The sequence below is a fragment of the Chiloscyllium punctatum genome, chromosome 20, assembly GCF_047496795.1.
Source record: "Chiloscyllium punctatum isolate Juve2018m chromosome 20, sChiPun1.3, whole genome shotgun sequence".
NCBI lineage: Eukaryota > Metazoa > Chordata > Chondrichthyes > Orectolobiformes > Hemiscylliidae > Chiloscyllium > Chiloscyllium punctatum.
In genome coordinates, this window is record NC_092758.1 from 6,825,637 (window position 1) to 6,841,069 (window position 15,433).

At 41.8% G+C, this 15,433-nt stretch overlaps 1 protein-coding gene across 1 annotated transcript in view; it reads left to right on the plus strand.

Annotated features, from left to right (window-relative positions):
- Nucleotides 1-15,433, plus strand: part of LOC140491842 (protein diaphanous homolog 1-like) — a 342,842-nt gene that overhangs the window by 119,702 nt on the left and 207,707 nt on the right. Inside the window, exon 12 of the mRNA XM_072590241.1 lies at nt 1,915-2,031. Coding sequence (XP_072446342.1) covers nt 1,915-2,031 — 117 coding nt within the window. The remainder of the gene's footprint in view (nt 1-1,914; nt 2,032-15,433) is intronic.

A 15,433-nucleotide genomic window follows, 5' to 3' on the forward strand; every position in this document is an offset into this window, starting at 1 on the left:
GGAAACCACGGAATCAACATTTGCCCAAGACAAATGCTAGTTGTTAAAATTCTGCAATCTTGGATGACTGCACAAATTTATTGAACTGAATCTGTTTTCTTGTCAGATTTAGATTTAGTTCATACTTTGCCTAAATTGGGTAGCACGATGGCTCAGTGGTTAGCATGCTGCCTCACTGCGCCAGGGACCCGGGTTCGATTCCACCCTCAGCCGACTGTGTCTGTGTGGAGTTTGCACATTCTCCCCGTGTCTGTGTGGGTTTTCTCCAGATGTTCCAGTTTCCTCCCACAATCCAAAGATGTGCAGGTTAGGTGGGTTGGCCATGATAAATTGCCCATAGTGTTCGGGTATATGTAGGTTCTGTGCATTAGTGAGGGACAATGTAAAGTGGTAGGGTGGGGAAATGAGTCTGGGTGGGATACTCTTCGGAGGGTTGGTGTGGACTTGTTTGGCCAAATGGCCTGTTTCCACATTGGGATTCTATGATGATTCTGTGATTTTTAAATTGCCCTTTCCAGGGGAGATATCCACTAACAGTGTTGGAAATGGACACCGTGTTTGTCAGTCGTCTGGCATTAAAAGAGAAAGGATAGGTTACCGCTTTGGTTTTGGCAGCAACAGATGGAAAGGGTATGGTTTGACAGTGCTCATGAAGGAGAGGGAGGGCAGATTTGAAGATGTGATCATTGTGGAGTGTAGGCATGAGTGTGATCAACAATGGAGCGGACAGATATTGAGGGCATTATCAATGAGAAAGGAGTGCAGGTTGGTGGGTATGATCTCTGCAGAGAGCGCAGGTTTAAGGATGGAACGGAGTTCATATTTGAGTCATGGTCATGCAGGGTGTGCAGGTTTAAGGGTACTGACCGGGATGATGAAGGGTGCATAGTGGGTGTATTGGGAAATTGGGTGTATTGGAATATTGTCAGCAGGCATGATTCCCTTGATGGTCTATCACGGTGTTCTGTGAGCTATCAGTAGTCTTGTTAATAACCACAATCACCAACTATGGTAACAAGAAAGATCTGCTGTTCCAAAACACACTCGAAAGTGTCAATTAAACCAACCATTCGCATATCACTAATAGAGCCTTTGAAAACTTCGTACCTATTAATTGTATGCAAATAAATATTACGACATTAACACAAACATTGACACACCACAAAAAACATTTAACAACCTCCTAAGATGTCAAACAAAGTTGACAGTTATCTTCAACTTTGAGTGTGGTGCTGGAAAAGCATAGGTCAGGCAGCATTCGAAAAGCAAGAAAATCGACGTTTTGGGCCAGAGCCCTTCATCAGGAATGGCTCTGGCCCAAAACGTCGATTCTCCTGCTCCTCTGATGCTGCCTGACCTGTGCTTTTCCAGCACCCCACACTCCACTCCGATCTCCAGCATCTGCAGACCTCACTGTCTTCTAATTGTCTTCAACTGTCAAAACAGAAAGCCCTACTGAAAAGTCCTTTTAAACCTGGGCCTGTAGTCCTGCATGGATGATGAGGGCACCTGTTGCAAATGTTCTTACACCTGTCTTTGTTAGGGGTGTATAATGTAGGGGTGGAGGCAAAGTTTCAGCAGCCTTTAACGCAACTTGTACAAAGTTATAGAGAAGTGAGGCATGCCTTTTAACAAGCCTACTTTGGCAGTCGGCTGTCCCTGTGACCACCTCCATTTGTTTCTGAGAACTGCAAGCATTGTCCTATCCCAGAGCAAAAGTCAAGCGAGCTAGGTAGTTTTCAGTTCCAACTGATCTCATCTGTAGCAAGAATATTCACTTTGACTTCAGTTAACTTTTTTCTCTTATACTTTTGGCAGGTGTGCCCTTTTATTTTGGAATGGTTTATTTCCTTCCTATATTGCATTCAGTTTTCAGGAGGCGTTTTTAACATGGCTCCTTAACAATAACTGCACAGATGTGAATGAAGTCTTCCAGATGCTGCTGAACACTGTGAAAGACTCCAAAGCAGAGCAATACTTCCTATCTATCCTTCAACACTTGCTTCTGATCCGCAATGATTACCAAGCCAGGTACGTAGTCTCTTCACTGTTATTCTGGACTGTTACTGACCCATAAGCCTTTCATAACATTTCTATCAAGTAGTCAATCTCTGTAGCAATGTAGCAGGATTTTTTGTTGTCCAACTGTTGCAGTTTGTGTCAACCCTTTTTAATTTTAGGTTCTCTGGACGATTTATGTGGAAATATTGTAGATTGCTCAAGCAGTGCTTTAAGCTAAATGACCAGTGTGGTAATAGGCAAGCGGTTGAAGGGCTTAAAGGAGATGAAGGGGGCATCTATAATACCGTACTTAGACAACCATGAATGCCAATCTGGAATACCAATGCCATTCTTGACCAAGGGGGCATAGTTCAAAACTCCTGGCCAGGCCATTCAGGAGAGATGTTAGAAAGCATTTCTGCACACAAAGGGTGGGAGAGATGAGGAACTCTTCCACAAACAGTAGCTGATCCTGAGTCAGTTCATTTTAAATCTCCGATCAATAAAATTTTAAAGGATATGGGCAAAGTAGGTATGTGGAATTAACCTCTGATCAGCTGTGATGTCATTGAATGGCAGAACAAGGCTTGAGGGGCTGAATGGCCTACTCCTGTTTCTATGTTCAATCTGCACCTACTCATTGCCTGGCAATTTCAAGTACAGTGGAAGTTGGATTTTTGTAGAAATGTAGCTAATGTTCATCAGTATAATATCATAAGAAATAAGAGTTGGCCTTTTGACCTATCGAACTTGCTTCGCCAGTAAATAAGTTCATGGTTCATCGGATTGTGGTCTTCGTTCTATTTTTAGGTTTGTTCCCTTTTGACTCCTTGGTTACTCAAGTCTGAGCCTTGACTATATTCAATGATTTAGCCTCCACTGCTGTCTGGGGAAGAGATTTCAATGATGAGCAACAATTGTTCCCGATCTCAGTCATAAGCAGGAAACTGTACCTCTCGAACTAGATTTCTCCCACACAGGAAAACATCCTCTGTGATTTCCCCCTCAGAATCTTCGACGTTTCAATAAAGTATAACTCTTGTTCTTCTCAATGCCATTGAACCTAGGTGCAATCTGCTTTACCTTTCTTCATATTGCAACCCCTTCATTAGCTGGTCTTTGAAGAAATTGTGTGAAGCGCAACAACTCTCCAAGTTCCCTTCTAAACCACTCACCATTCTGACTTGGAAATATATCGCCATTCCTTCACTGTCACTGGGTCAAACTCCTGGACTCCCCTCCCTAATGGCATTATGGGTCAACTCATGTCACATGGACTGCAACGGTTCAAGAAGGCAGCTCACCACCATCTTAAGGGGCAACTAGGAGTGGGCAGCTAGTTATACCCGTATTCCGCAAATGAGGAAAAAAAAACCCCGTTGCTCATCAAGAGAAAAATGAGAGGACATCTCACTGAAACATTTTAAAGTCTCTGACAGGGTTGGATAAATCAGACATATGCTTTTCTTGTGGAGCATTAGGGGGGATTTGGTGGTGGGAGTTTCTTGAACAAAGAATCAGAATAGGGTGGACCATTTAAAACTGAAGAGATGTAATTTCTTCACATAGAGGTTGGTAATCGTGTGGCATTCCCATAATGCCATAAGGTGGAGGAGACCAAATCACTGAATATATTTAAGCAAGAAACAGATTTCTTGATATTAAAGATGTCAAGGAGTGTTTTGAAAGTATGGGGTGCATGATGCTGGGAATATAAACATTATATTAGCTTTTCTAATGACCTGCTATACGAGCATATTAAGTTTGTGGTTCATGCACTAGGACATTCCAGTCACTTTATGTCCAGAGTTTTGCAATCTCTCTCTGCTCAGATAATAAGTTTTTCATTTATTTCTACTAAAATGTGCAATTTCACATTGTTCCATATTAAATTCTATTCACTAGATCTTTGGTCACTCCCTTAACCTATCTATACCTTTTTTGTAGCTTCTTTATGTTCTCCTTATAACTTACTTTCAAACCAACCTTTGTGTCATTGGCAACTTTAGGAGTCCTATCTCCAGTCCCTTCATAGAAGATATTTATATCCAATATTAAAAGTTGAGTCCCCAGACTGAACCTGTAGAACTCCATTAGTTTTGTATCTTGCCAACCAGGAAAACACTCACTTCTGCTTACTTCCTTCCTTCTGTCAGGCAGCCTATCCTCTGTCAGTGCCAATATGTTAGTCCTATATTATGAGCTTTGATCTTCTGCAATAACCTTTATGGCACTTTATCAAATGCCTTCTTGAAATTTAGGTACAGTCTATCCATTAACCACAGCACATAACAGTGTCATGCTTCTTACTCTGTAATGGCAAGGCATGGATGTTGTTGTAGTAAAGTTCGATTTTATTGATCATTGAATCATTTGAATCAGGAGTTGACAACATTGTAGGACGGATATGTATCCTGGGCTTCCTGAGTGTTGAAACCTGAATAACTCTGGCCTACCTGTGCTTGGGTTATATATTAATCAGTTTACCCTGACTGAAATTTGAGAGCCAGGAGCTTTAAGGGACCAGTTCTGATTGTGTGCATGAACTACCAATCGGAGCCGTCAATTCAAAATTAAGAGGAGGTTTCATTGTGATATTCAGAATTATGAGTGTTCTAGGCAGGGGAGGCAGTGAGAAACTTCCCAGTAGCAGGGGAATAGAGAAACAGGGTGATCCCGTGAAGAAACAACAATGAGATGAGGCAAATCATCTTAACGTAGCAAAGCAGTTATAATCCAAAATTCGTTGCAAACAAGTGTGATGTTACAGCATATGATTTTCTTCAATCCTTTCACTGTTTTAAAAAAAGTCAAAATTCTAGGTTTAGATTTTATTGTCACATCGATTCAAATACAGGAGTACAGTGAACAAAGTTGTCATTCTCCAGCGCCATCATAGAATACGAAAGACAGGATTAAAAGCAGAAGCAGAAATAAAAGAAACAGCTAAAAGAAAATGAAATGTCCAGTTCACTTGCATGTTAAAATTGAGCATTCTGGAAATTTCAGTTCTGGTTGTAGTTAATGATACTGAACAGCAGATGGTGCTATTGCTCTTTCAATTCAAGATATTGTCTAAAAACTGAACGAACTGCAGATGCTGTAAATCAGAACAAAAACAGAAATTTTTGGAAAAGTTCATCAGGTCTTGCAGCATCTGTGAAGAGAAATCAGAGTTAACATTTTGGGTGCAGAGACCCTTCCTCAGAACTATCTGGTCAATTCAGATTGTGCCAGACAAACCTTCTGATGTTGTCCTTTATAGTCTGTATTCTTTAAGTGCATTTATTTTATATTTTTTTCATTCACTTTTGTGACATCTGGCAGCCTAGAATGCTGACATTGCTGTTTTTAAAATAAACACATTTTCCTGCATTTAAGTATTGCTCATGCCTTGCACCAAGTGAGATGTAAGGGGTTATTTGACTGATCATAGAATCGTCCAGCAGTGAAAGAGACCTTTCAACCTGTTGCCTTTGTGCTGGCTCGTGGGAAAAGATCTCCAGCTGGATCCACTCCCTTGCTGTTTCTATGCAATGCTGCGCATCTTTCCTTGTCAATTATACATTCAACAGCTTGATAAAGGACATGGGCTTGAGAAGGAAGAGGGGGACTGGAGAAAGAATCCAGAATGTGGGACTTATTGGTTGAAGACCTGGCCACCAGTGGTGAAGCAAGAGGAAAATATCTGGACGAAAGCAAGTTTGAAGAGGTCTGGAGGAGATTACTCCAAGGGAAAATCAAGACATCACAGAAATTTAAAAGCAAGAATAAGAATTTATAGATTCCCAGTGTTAACTCAGCCAGGGTGAGGAGACCTGGCCTAACCATAGGGAGTGAGAAGTGGTTTTGGATGTAATGCATGCGGATGAGAAATCACTCTGTAATGGAGAGAACTGTACCATGAAACACATTATTCAGACGTTAAGGTACATCTGCTCGGTCAATGCTGTGAGGTTTACTTGCTACTGAAGTATGGTTAGGTAAAAACAATGACTGCAGATGCTGGAAACCAGATTCTGGATTAGTGGTGCTAGAAGAGCACAGCAGTTCAGGCAGCACCCGAGGAGCAGCAAAATCGACGTTTCGGGCAAAAGCCCTTCATCAGGAATAAAGGCAGAGAGCCTGAAGCGTGAGAGATAAGCTAGAGGAGGGTGGGGGTGGGGAGAAAGTAGCATGGAGTACAATAGGTGAGTGGGGGAGGGGATGAAGGTGATAGGTCAAGGAGGAGGGTGGAGTGGATAGGTGGAAAAGAAGATAGGCAGGTAGGACATGTCATGGGGACAGTGCTGAGCTGGAAGTTTGAAACTAGGATGAGGCGGGGGAAGGGGAAATGAGGAAGCTGTTGAAGTCCACATTGATGCCATGGGGTTGAAGTGTTCCGAGGCGGAAGATGAGGCGTTCTTCCTCCAGGCGTCTGGTGGTGAGGGAGCGGCGGTGAAGGAGGCCCAGGACCTCCATGTCCTCAGCAGAGTGGGAGGGGTAGTTGAAATGTTGGGTCACGGGGCGGTTTGTTTGATTGGTGCGGGTGTCCTGGAGATGTTCCCTAATGCACTCTGCTAGGAGGCACCCAGTCTCCCCAATGTAGAGGAGACCGCATCGGGAGCAACGGATACAATAAATGATATTGGTGGATGTGCAGGTAAAACTTTGGATGTGGAAGGCTCCTTTAGGGCCTTGGATAGAGGTGAGGGAGGAGGTGTGGGCGCAGGTTTTATAGTTCCTGCGGTGGCAGGGGAAAGTGCCAGAATGGGAGGGTGGGTTGTAGGGGGGCATGGACCTGACCAGGTAGTCACGGGGAAAGTATGGTTGTACACTGGGGAGAGAGGTTGTTACTGAGCTCTGTTCCCAGGTAAGAAGAAAGCGAGAAGTACATGAACAAGGCTCACAGTGAGGAAAGATTCAGTAAACCTTTTCAGATTGTATCGATCCAGGCCTCATAACTTGTTCACTTTATTCCCCTCTTTTCCCCCCCACCCCATATATAATTATCTTGGACACCAAACATCCCCTGAGATAGACGGGCTATGCACTGGAAGTTCCCTCCCTGAGCCCCTCAGACATTCCAAGCCAGTCTAGGAGATGACATTGACTTAGCTGTGTTCTCTAAAGGCCTTTGCTGTCTGTGTGGTTTTGGGAATGGACAGTAAAACCCAGGCAGACACTGCCGTCCACATCCCATGAACAAAAAACTTCTCTGCCCACGGGTTTTAATGAATGCCTAATTCTTGTCAGTTCTGTGGAAACCTCTTTTGCTCTTAATATACATTCATGTAGAGTCACTGCCCTGAACAGAAACATTAATTGTTTGTACTTCTCTTGGGAGAGATTTTCTTTTTTAAAAAAATGTAGCATTTCAGTGTCTGATGAATCAAGTTCAGACTGTCTGAAAACCTTTCCTCATTATTCTGAGTGTATGTCAGGTCAGAAATGATTGCAGTAGTTGAATATAGGTTTGATGTGTCAGAGCTGCTTTTTGTGGAAGTCTTGGAGATACAATATTCTTTTTATACAAGCACTCAGGATGTTGTTGAGACAAATTGCATGTTCCCACATAATAAATTGTGACTTGCAAGTATGAAATTTGCAGCCTTCAGTCAGAATAGTTAAGCAAAAGATGATCTTGGTTGCTGCTGACGTATTGTGTTATTATCGTAATGTCACAAAGCAAAGAACACTTGGAATTTAAATGACTCATTCCAGCTCAAAATTTAGTGAATCATTTACGTCACGCCTGTTTCAAACCAACTGCTGCAACCAGTAGATGGCAGTATTGCTCTATTAAAATCCTTGTTTTGCAAGCTGCAAAGCAATATGCTTTTCATACTTTGTGTTCTGATGTACTGTCTTTATGAATATGCCTCCTTCTTTCAGTAAACATTGTTTCATTATGCTTGCAGTGAATTCTGCACCTCTTAATACTTTCCCTGGTCTGTCAGATATATCTACCTTGCAACAAGTTTTCTTGCATTCTCAGAACCACAGAGTTTCAGTTCAACTGGTGTTCGGCACACAGGCAATTCTCAAGAATACATTCCAAATAGCCAATACCCAGAGCAGGTGTCTTCTCTCAATGATAGAGCAGTTTGACTCAGTAGAGAGCACTAAGTTCAATTAGGTGAACATGAGTACTGTAGATGCTGGAGATCAGAACTAATGTTCTAAGTTCAAGTCTGTTTTCAGTGACTTGAGCACAAAATCTAAGCTGGTTTGTTCTGAGTGCAGGACTGTGAAAGGGCAGCAGGTACGTGAGATCACAATCACTTACAAGTTCCCTTCCAAGCCACCTACCATCCTCATTTGGAACTACATTGCTATTCCTTCAGTGTTACTGGGTCAAAGCCGTGCAACTCCCTTATTAACAGCATGTGGTTGACCTTACACCCCAAGGTCTGCAGCAGTTCACGAAGGTAACTCCTCACCACTGCCTCCAAGACAAGTAGGGATATACAACAAAATCTGGCCTAGCCAGTGACTCCCACATCCCAGGAACAAATTGGAAAAACAAAGTGGTGTCAGCGACGCCATCTTTCAGATGTTTTAGCAATGACCCACCTGGCATCCCAGAGATAGATTCTGTGACATTGTGAAGAATGGCAGAGGAGTTCGATCAGATTCCTGGCCAATTTTCATCGGATGTGAACACCACATATCACAAAACTGATTAGGTAGCCATTTAGATCATTTGAATTTCTTCCCACAAATAGCATTGTCCTGTTTCTGTGCATTAAACCCTGTCTGTGCTTCAAAAGAACTCCATTGGCATGAAGCACTTTGCAGTGTTGTGCAATTGGTAATTGACATCGAATGTACCTGTTCTTGAGATCTTTTGGTGTAGGTTTGTTTGGGGTATACAGCCTGGTGTGTGTTCCTTTTGGGCTTATTCTAATCCACAGTCAAAGCAACTATCTGCTCACTGTGTTCTCCCACTGTGTTTGTATCTTGGTTGCTCTAAAACTGCATCAAATTGATGTAGACGTAGGAGGGCAAACGCACTATCCTGATTAGTCAGGAGAATTTCACATAAGTTATCGCAATTTGTTAAAATCTTGCAATAAATAACTTATTTGAGTATTTAGTAATCATTTCAAGTCAACTTAAATTTTTTTTTATGGAATATTTTAGGGGACAGTCCAGCTTTAAAAAATAATATATGCAGGGATTGGGGGGCGGCACTTCTTTTTGACAGGCAGCTGTCACATTCCACAGAGCTGTGGCACTGACTACTTCCAACCTGTAGGTGCCACTATTGCTCTTTAAATGAAAGGTGGGTGTTGTCTCTATCAAATCAGCACAATTAAATTTTAATTTTTCTCTCAATCTTACAGCTCCAAATGTTGTATTTGCTGTTTTTCAACTTATTCTATTTTATAGCAGACAGCAGTTTGTTAGTCAGTGTTGTTTTTGTTCGAGTAAACTGAAGTACATGTCTCTAATTCTGAACAGATGGCCTGAACAATGAATGTAGTTCTATTGCCAAACCACAATCTGTTCTTCTAAAGCTTAAAAATGTATTGAAAAATAAAAACAAAAGGTTCAGGCTTTTTAAAATTTGTTTTCCCATTCTGATTTGAACAAGTTTTGGAAGGCATTTTTCTTGTGTTTTATTTTTTTAAAATCTCAAGCCCCTTTGTGTTTGAAATTCATTTTTCTTCAGGTCGTCTTCATGTACTCCATTTTGTAAAATCCTGCAGTACAGTGCAATACCACAGAGCTCATTTTCTCCTCACATCTTGCTCAGCTCTCCCAGGGCATTCGTGGTTTCAATTTCTGAGAGTACTCGTTCAGGGATTATTGAGCAGAAGCTTACTGTGAGCCTCTGTAATGAATTAAACTGAGAAACCGTTTGATTGAAGCTATTTTCATCCCTCACTATCATCACACAGACCATTAGAAATCAGATTGTGACTGAGAAAGATGAAAATGTAATTGCAAAAATGTAGCGCACAACTCTACGCTATCGTATACTGTAATTTTTGTTTTTGAAAAAAGATGTGAATTTTTCATTTAAAATTTTGAAAGCATATGTTTTATTAAATAGAGTGAAATGGTAAGTGCACTGTAGTATTTGGGTCTGTGTGCTGTACATGAAACAGCAGCCTGTCGCTTTGTGTGACAGCCCCTCCCTTTGTTTCAAGGCTGCCGCAGTATTTTCCCATTCTTCCAACTCTTCATAAATCTTTTGAAATGTAGAGGACTTTTGGGGATTTCTGTTAGATAAATATTTGTGCAAAGTTCATTCTTCTTTGAACATAACCTTTAAGATTGCCGGGAAAAGCATTTTGTAGGAGGTGAAACAAAGGACAGGAGTACTCTGCTACAGCATGAAATGCAGTGATTAACCCTGCGAGTCCCAAAGTAAAGAACCAAGACTGGTTTGCAAAACTGCTTCTTTAAAAAGAACAATGAACGGCAAATTTATTTTTCTGCCAAGATTGAATGCTTCTTGACATGAATTTAATTCGAACGTTGTTGCTTTTCTCCCATCTGTGCCTCCATCTCCTTTCAAGATGATAACTCATGATCATATTTCTCACTTTGGTAGGATTTATAAGCCTGAACCCTGAATGCTAGCAAAGGGGATATTTTAGTTGAAGTAATGATCAGACATCTGGTTTTAGTGATGTTGGGTAAATGATAAATAATAGCCAGGATTGGTACATCTGGATACCATGCTGTGTACCTTTAGAACATTTTGAAGGATCAGTCTGTATGAGATCCTTTGTATCAGCATTTCAACATACTCACTCTTTTGCCAATTGTTTTGGCTTTAATAATACAAAGGAAATACTGTCAGGAAATGATTGTTCCTTCAAGCCGGAGACGGTAGTTAAACTAAAATAGAACAGTGTGGAAAAATAATATCACATCTTAATCATCTGGCAATGTCCTGTTTACTGAGCAGCCACAGCTGAATCTCTGTCACTGGAAAGACCTTGAATCAGTTACAATGACTTGAGAGAACAGGAAGCCAGACTAAGTACTTGGCAATCTAGTATAGACTCAATCACACATTTTCAATAAATTTTATGATTTGAAGTTGCCTTTTCGTGCTCAATTATTTTTTAACTGTTAAAATGTCATTTCCTGTTAGAAATGATTGCTGCAAGTCTTTTTTTATTAGCTACCTCTGGAACCCAGTACTTTAGATTTTCCATGCCCTGCACTAAAGCCTAAACTGCTGTGAGATCTGAACCTGGGAGCAGTTATCTAGATTAGCTAAGCTTACTACTACTGCCTATAGGGAAGCACATGTTTACCATCATACAGCAGTGAGGCCATGTGGCCCATTCACCAAATCCCAACTCTTTGAAAGAGCTAGGCATTCTATCCTATTCCTGGATACACTCCCATTACATCCAATTCCTTTCAAGTGTTAGGATTGAATCACAGTTGGGGAGACAGTGATATCATTGTGATAACATTGAGGCTAATAATTCAGAGGGAAAAAAACAGGAATTTCTGGAAAATCTCAGCAGAGGCTGGCAGCACCTGTGAAGAGAAATCAAAACTGTGTTCTGAAGAAGGGTTACTGGATCTGAAATGTTAACTCTGATTTCTCACCATAGATGCTGTCAGACCTGCAAGCTTTTCTAGCATTTTCTGGTTTTGCTTCAGGTGTCTCGCATTTGCATGTAGGTTTTGGGGTTCTAGGTTCATATCCCACCACAACTGTTGGTGGAATTTCATTTCAATTAGTAAATCGGGACTATAAATCTGGAATAAGGTGGGTGAACTTGCAGCATAGGTCGGTACCTGGGATTTGGATGTTGTGGCCATTTCAGAGACATGACTAGAGGAGGGACAGGATTGGTTCTTGCAGATTCTGAGATTTAGATCTTTTGGTAAGAATAGAGAAAATGATAAAGGGGTGCATGAGGCATTGTTAATCAGGGGCAGTATTACAGCCCCCACCCCCTCTCCGGCCTATCACCCTCCCCCCTCACCTCCTTCCATCTATCATATTCCCAGCACCCCTCCCCCCTGCCTTTTTATCTCCATCCGTTTGGCACACCAGCCTCATTCCTGAAGAAGTGCTTATGCCTGAAACGTCGATTTTCCTGTTCCTTGGATGCTGCCTGGCCTGCTGTGTTTTTCCAGCACCACACTTTTCAACTCTGGTCTCCAGCATCTGCAGTCCTCCCTTTCTCCCAGTATTAAAGTAGCTGAGATAACATGTGGACTCATCCACTGAGGTAGTTTGGGCTGTGGTTAGAAACAGGAAAGGAGTGGTTACCCTGTTGGGAGTTTTCTATAGGCCTCCAAATTGTTCCAGGGATGTCGAGGAAAGAATTGCAAAGATGTTTCTCGGTAGGAGCAAGAGTAACAGGGTAGTTGTTATGGGGAATTTTAATTTCCCCAACATTGACTGGGAATGCCAAAGTTCAAGTAGTTTAGATGGGTCAATTTTGTTCAATGTGTGCAGGAGGGTTTTCTGACACAATATGTAGACAGGCCAACAAGGGGTGATGCCATATTGGATTTGATACTGGGGAATGAATCAGGCCAGGTGTTAGATTTGGAGGTAGATGAGCACTTTGGCGATAGTGCCCACAACTTGTTTATGTTTACAATTGCAATGGACAGGGATAGGTATATACCACGAGGAAAGTGGTATAACTCGGAGGGGGGGGGGGGGGGGTGGAGGCAATTATGATGCAATTAAGTAAGATTTAGGATGCATAGGATGGGGAAGGAAACCGCAGGGGTGGACACACTTGAAATGAGCTTATTCAAGGAACACCTACTGCAGATCCTTGATAAGTATATACTTATCAGGCAAGGAGGTAGTTGTCAAGAGAGGGAGCATGGTTTAGGAAAGAAGTTGAAGCTTTGGTCAAGCAGAAGAAGGCGGCTTATGTTAGGATGAAGCATGAAGGCTCCGAGAGGGGGCTTGAGAGTTATAAGTTACTTAGAAAAGATCGAAAGAGAGGGCTAAGAAGAGCCGGGAGGGAACATGAGAAGTTGTTGGCGGATAAGATCAAGGAAACCCTAAGGCCTTCTCTTGGTATATCAGGAATAAAAGAATGACTAGAGTACAATTTAGGCCAATCAAATGCAGTAGTGGGAAGTTGTGTGTGGAATCTGAGGACATGGGGGAAGTACTTAATGAATGCTTTTCATCAGTATTCACATTGGAAAAGGGCAACGTTATTGAGAATACAGAAGTACAGGCTACAAGATTAGATGAGTTTGAGGTTGACAACTAGGAGGTTTTAGCAATTTTGGAAGATCTGAAAATCGATACGATCCCTGTGCCAGATGGGATTTATCCTCCGATTCTCTGGGAAACCAGGGAGGAGATTGCAGAACCTTTGGCTTTGATCTTTATCCTCATTGTCAACAAGAGTAGTGCCAGAAAACTGGAGGATGGCAAATGTTATTCCCTTGTTTAAGAAGGGGAGTCTAGACAACCCTGATAATTATAGGCCAGTGAGTCTTTCTTTGGTTGTGAGTAAGGTAGTCAACATGGTTTTGCGAAGGATAGGTCGTGCCTAACTGACGTTATTGAGTTCTTCGAGAAGGTAACAAAACAGGTAGATGATGGTAAATCGGTTGATGTGGTGTGTATGAACTTCATTAAGGCGTTTGATAAGGTTCCACATGGTAGGCTGTTGCACAAAATACAGAGTTTCAGGATTAAAGGTGTTTTTAATGAGTTGGATCAGAAATTGGCTAGCTGAAAGAAGACAAAGGGTGGTGGTTGATGGGAAATGTTCATCCTGGAACTCAGTTAACAGTGTTGTGCCGCAAGGATCTGTTTTGGAGCCTCTGCAGTTTGTCACTTTTATAAATGATCTGGAGCTGGGCGTAGAAGGATGGGTTAGTAAATTTGCAGACTGACCCCAAGGTAGACAGGGTTGTGGATAGTGCCGAAGGATGATGTGGGTTACATAGGTAAGATGCAGAGCTGTGAAGAAAAGTGGCAAATGGAGTTTAATATGGAAAAGTGAGAGGTAGTTCACTTCGGAAGAAATAACAGGAAGGCAGAGTATTGGCTGATTGGTAAAATTCTTGGCAGTGTAGATGAACAGAAAAATCTCAGTATCCAGGTGCATAAATCCCTGAAAGTTGCCACCCAGGTTGATAGGGTTGTTAAGAAGGCATATGGTCCGTTGGCATTTATTGGCAGGGAATTGAGTTTCGGAGCTACGAGGTCAAGCTTCAGCTGTACAAGACACTGGTAAGGCCGCATCCTGGAGTATTGCGTACAGTCCTGGTCACTGCAAGAAGGAAGGATATGGAAGCTTCGGAAAGGGTTCAGAGGAGACTTACTAGGATGTTGCTTGGTATGGAAGGAAGGCCTTGCGAGGAAAGGCTGAGCGAATTGGGGCTGTTTTTGTTGGAGAGAAGGTTGAGACGTGACTTATTGAGATGTGTAAGATAATCAGAGGGTTAGATAGGGTGGACAGTGAGAGCCTTTTTCCTCTTATGGTGAAGGCTAACACAAGGGGACATAGCTTTAAATTGAGGGGTGATAAATTTAGGACAAATATCGCAAGTAATCCCTTCACTCAGAGTAGTATGGACCTGGAGCAGCCTGCCTTCAACAGTAGTAGACTTGCCAATGTTAAGGGCATTTGACATAGATATGGATAATAATGGAACGATGTAGGTTAGATGGGCATTAGATTAATTTCACAAATTGGCACAACATCAAAGGCCGAAGGGCCTGTACTGCGATGTAACATTCTATGTTCTATAAATCTAGTCTGTGATGGTGGTTATGATAACTGTCTTTGACTGTTATAATATGCCAAATGATTTGCTGTTGCATTTCTAGGAAAGAAATCTGCCAGCCTTATCTGATCTTCCCTACAGGCAATTCCAGACCCACAGTAATGTGGTAGATTCTTACCTGTCTTTTCAAATGGCCTAATAAGCCAATCAGTTCAAGGGCAATTAGGGAGAGGCAATAATTGAAAGCAAAAATGCTGTAGGTCACAGTGCGTCAGGCAGCATGCATGAAGAGAGCAAGCTCGCATTTCTAATCTAGATGAGCCTTTGAGAGCTGAAGTGAATGTAGAGGGGGCAGCATTTCTGTAATAGTCGGGGGAAGGAATTGGAGTGCCGGGGGAGGAAGGGTGTTGATATTTCAGATAAATGATGTTGGCTTTGTTTGTGATGTCATATCCCAGGAAAAGATGAAAAAAAGAATTCCACCACCTTTTCAGGTGATACTTTCCAGATCATAATAATGAGTTGTGGAAAAATAAATTCTTCTGGCTTTCCCTGTTGTATGTTTGCAAGTTACCATAGTTCTGTGTTTGGTTGTCAACGTTTCAATCATATAAAGTTATTGTTTCTCGTTTACTCTGTGAAAACGTCTCCTAATTTAACACTTGTTTCATCTCTCCTTACACTTCTGTGCGTGCCTTAAACTACTCTCTCCATATGAACTGGTAACTTTCTAGTTAATTTCTTTACCATC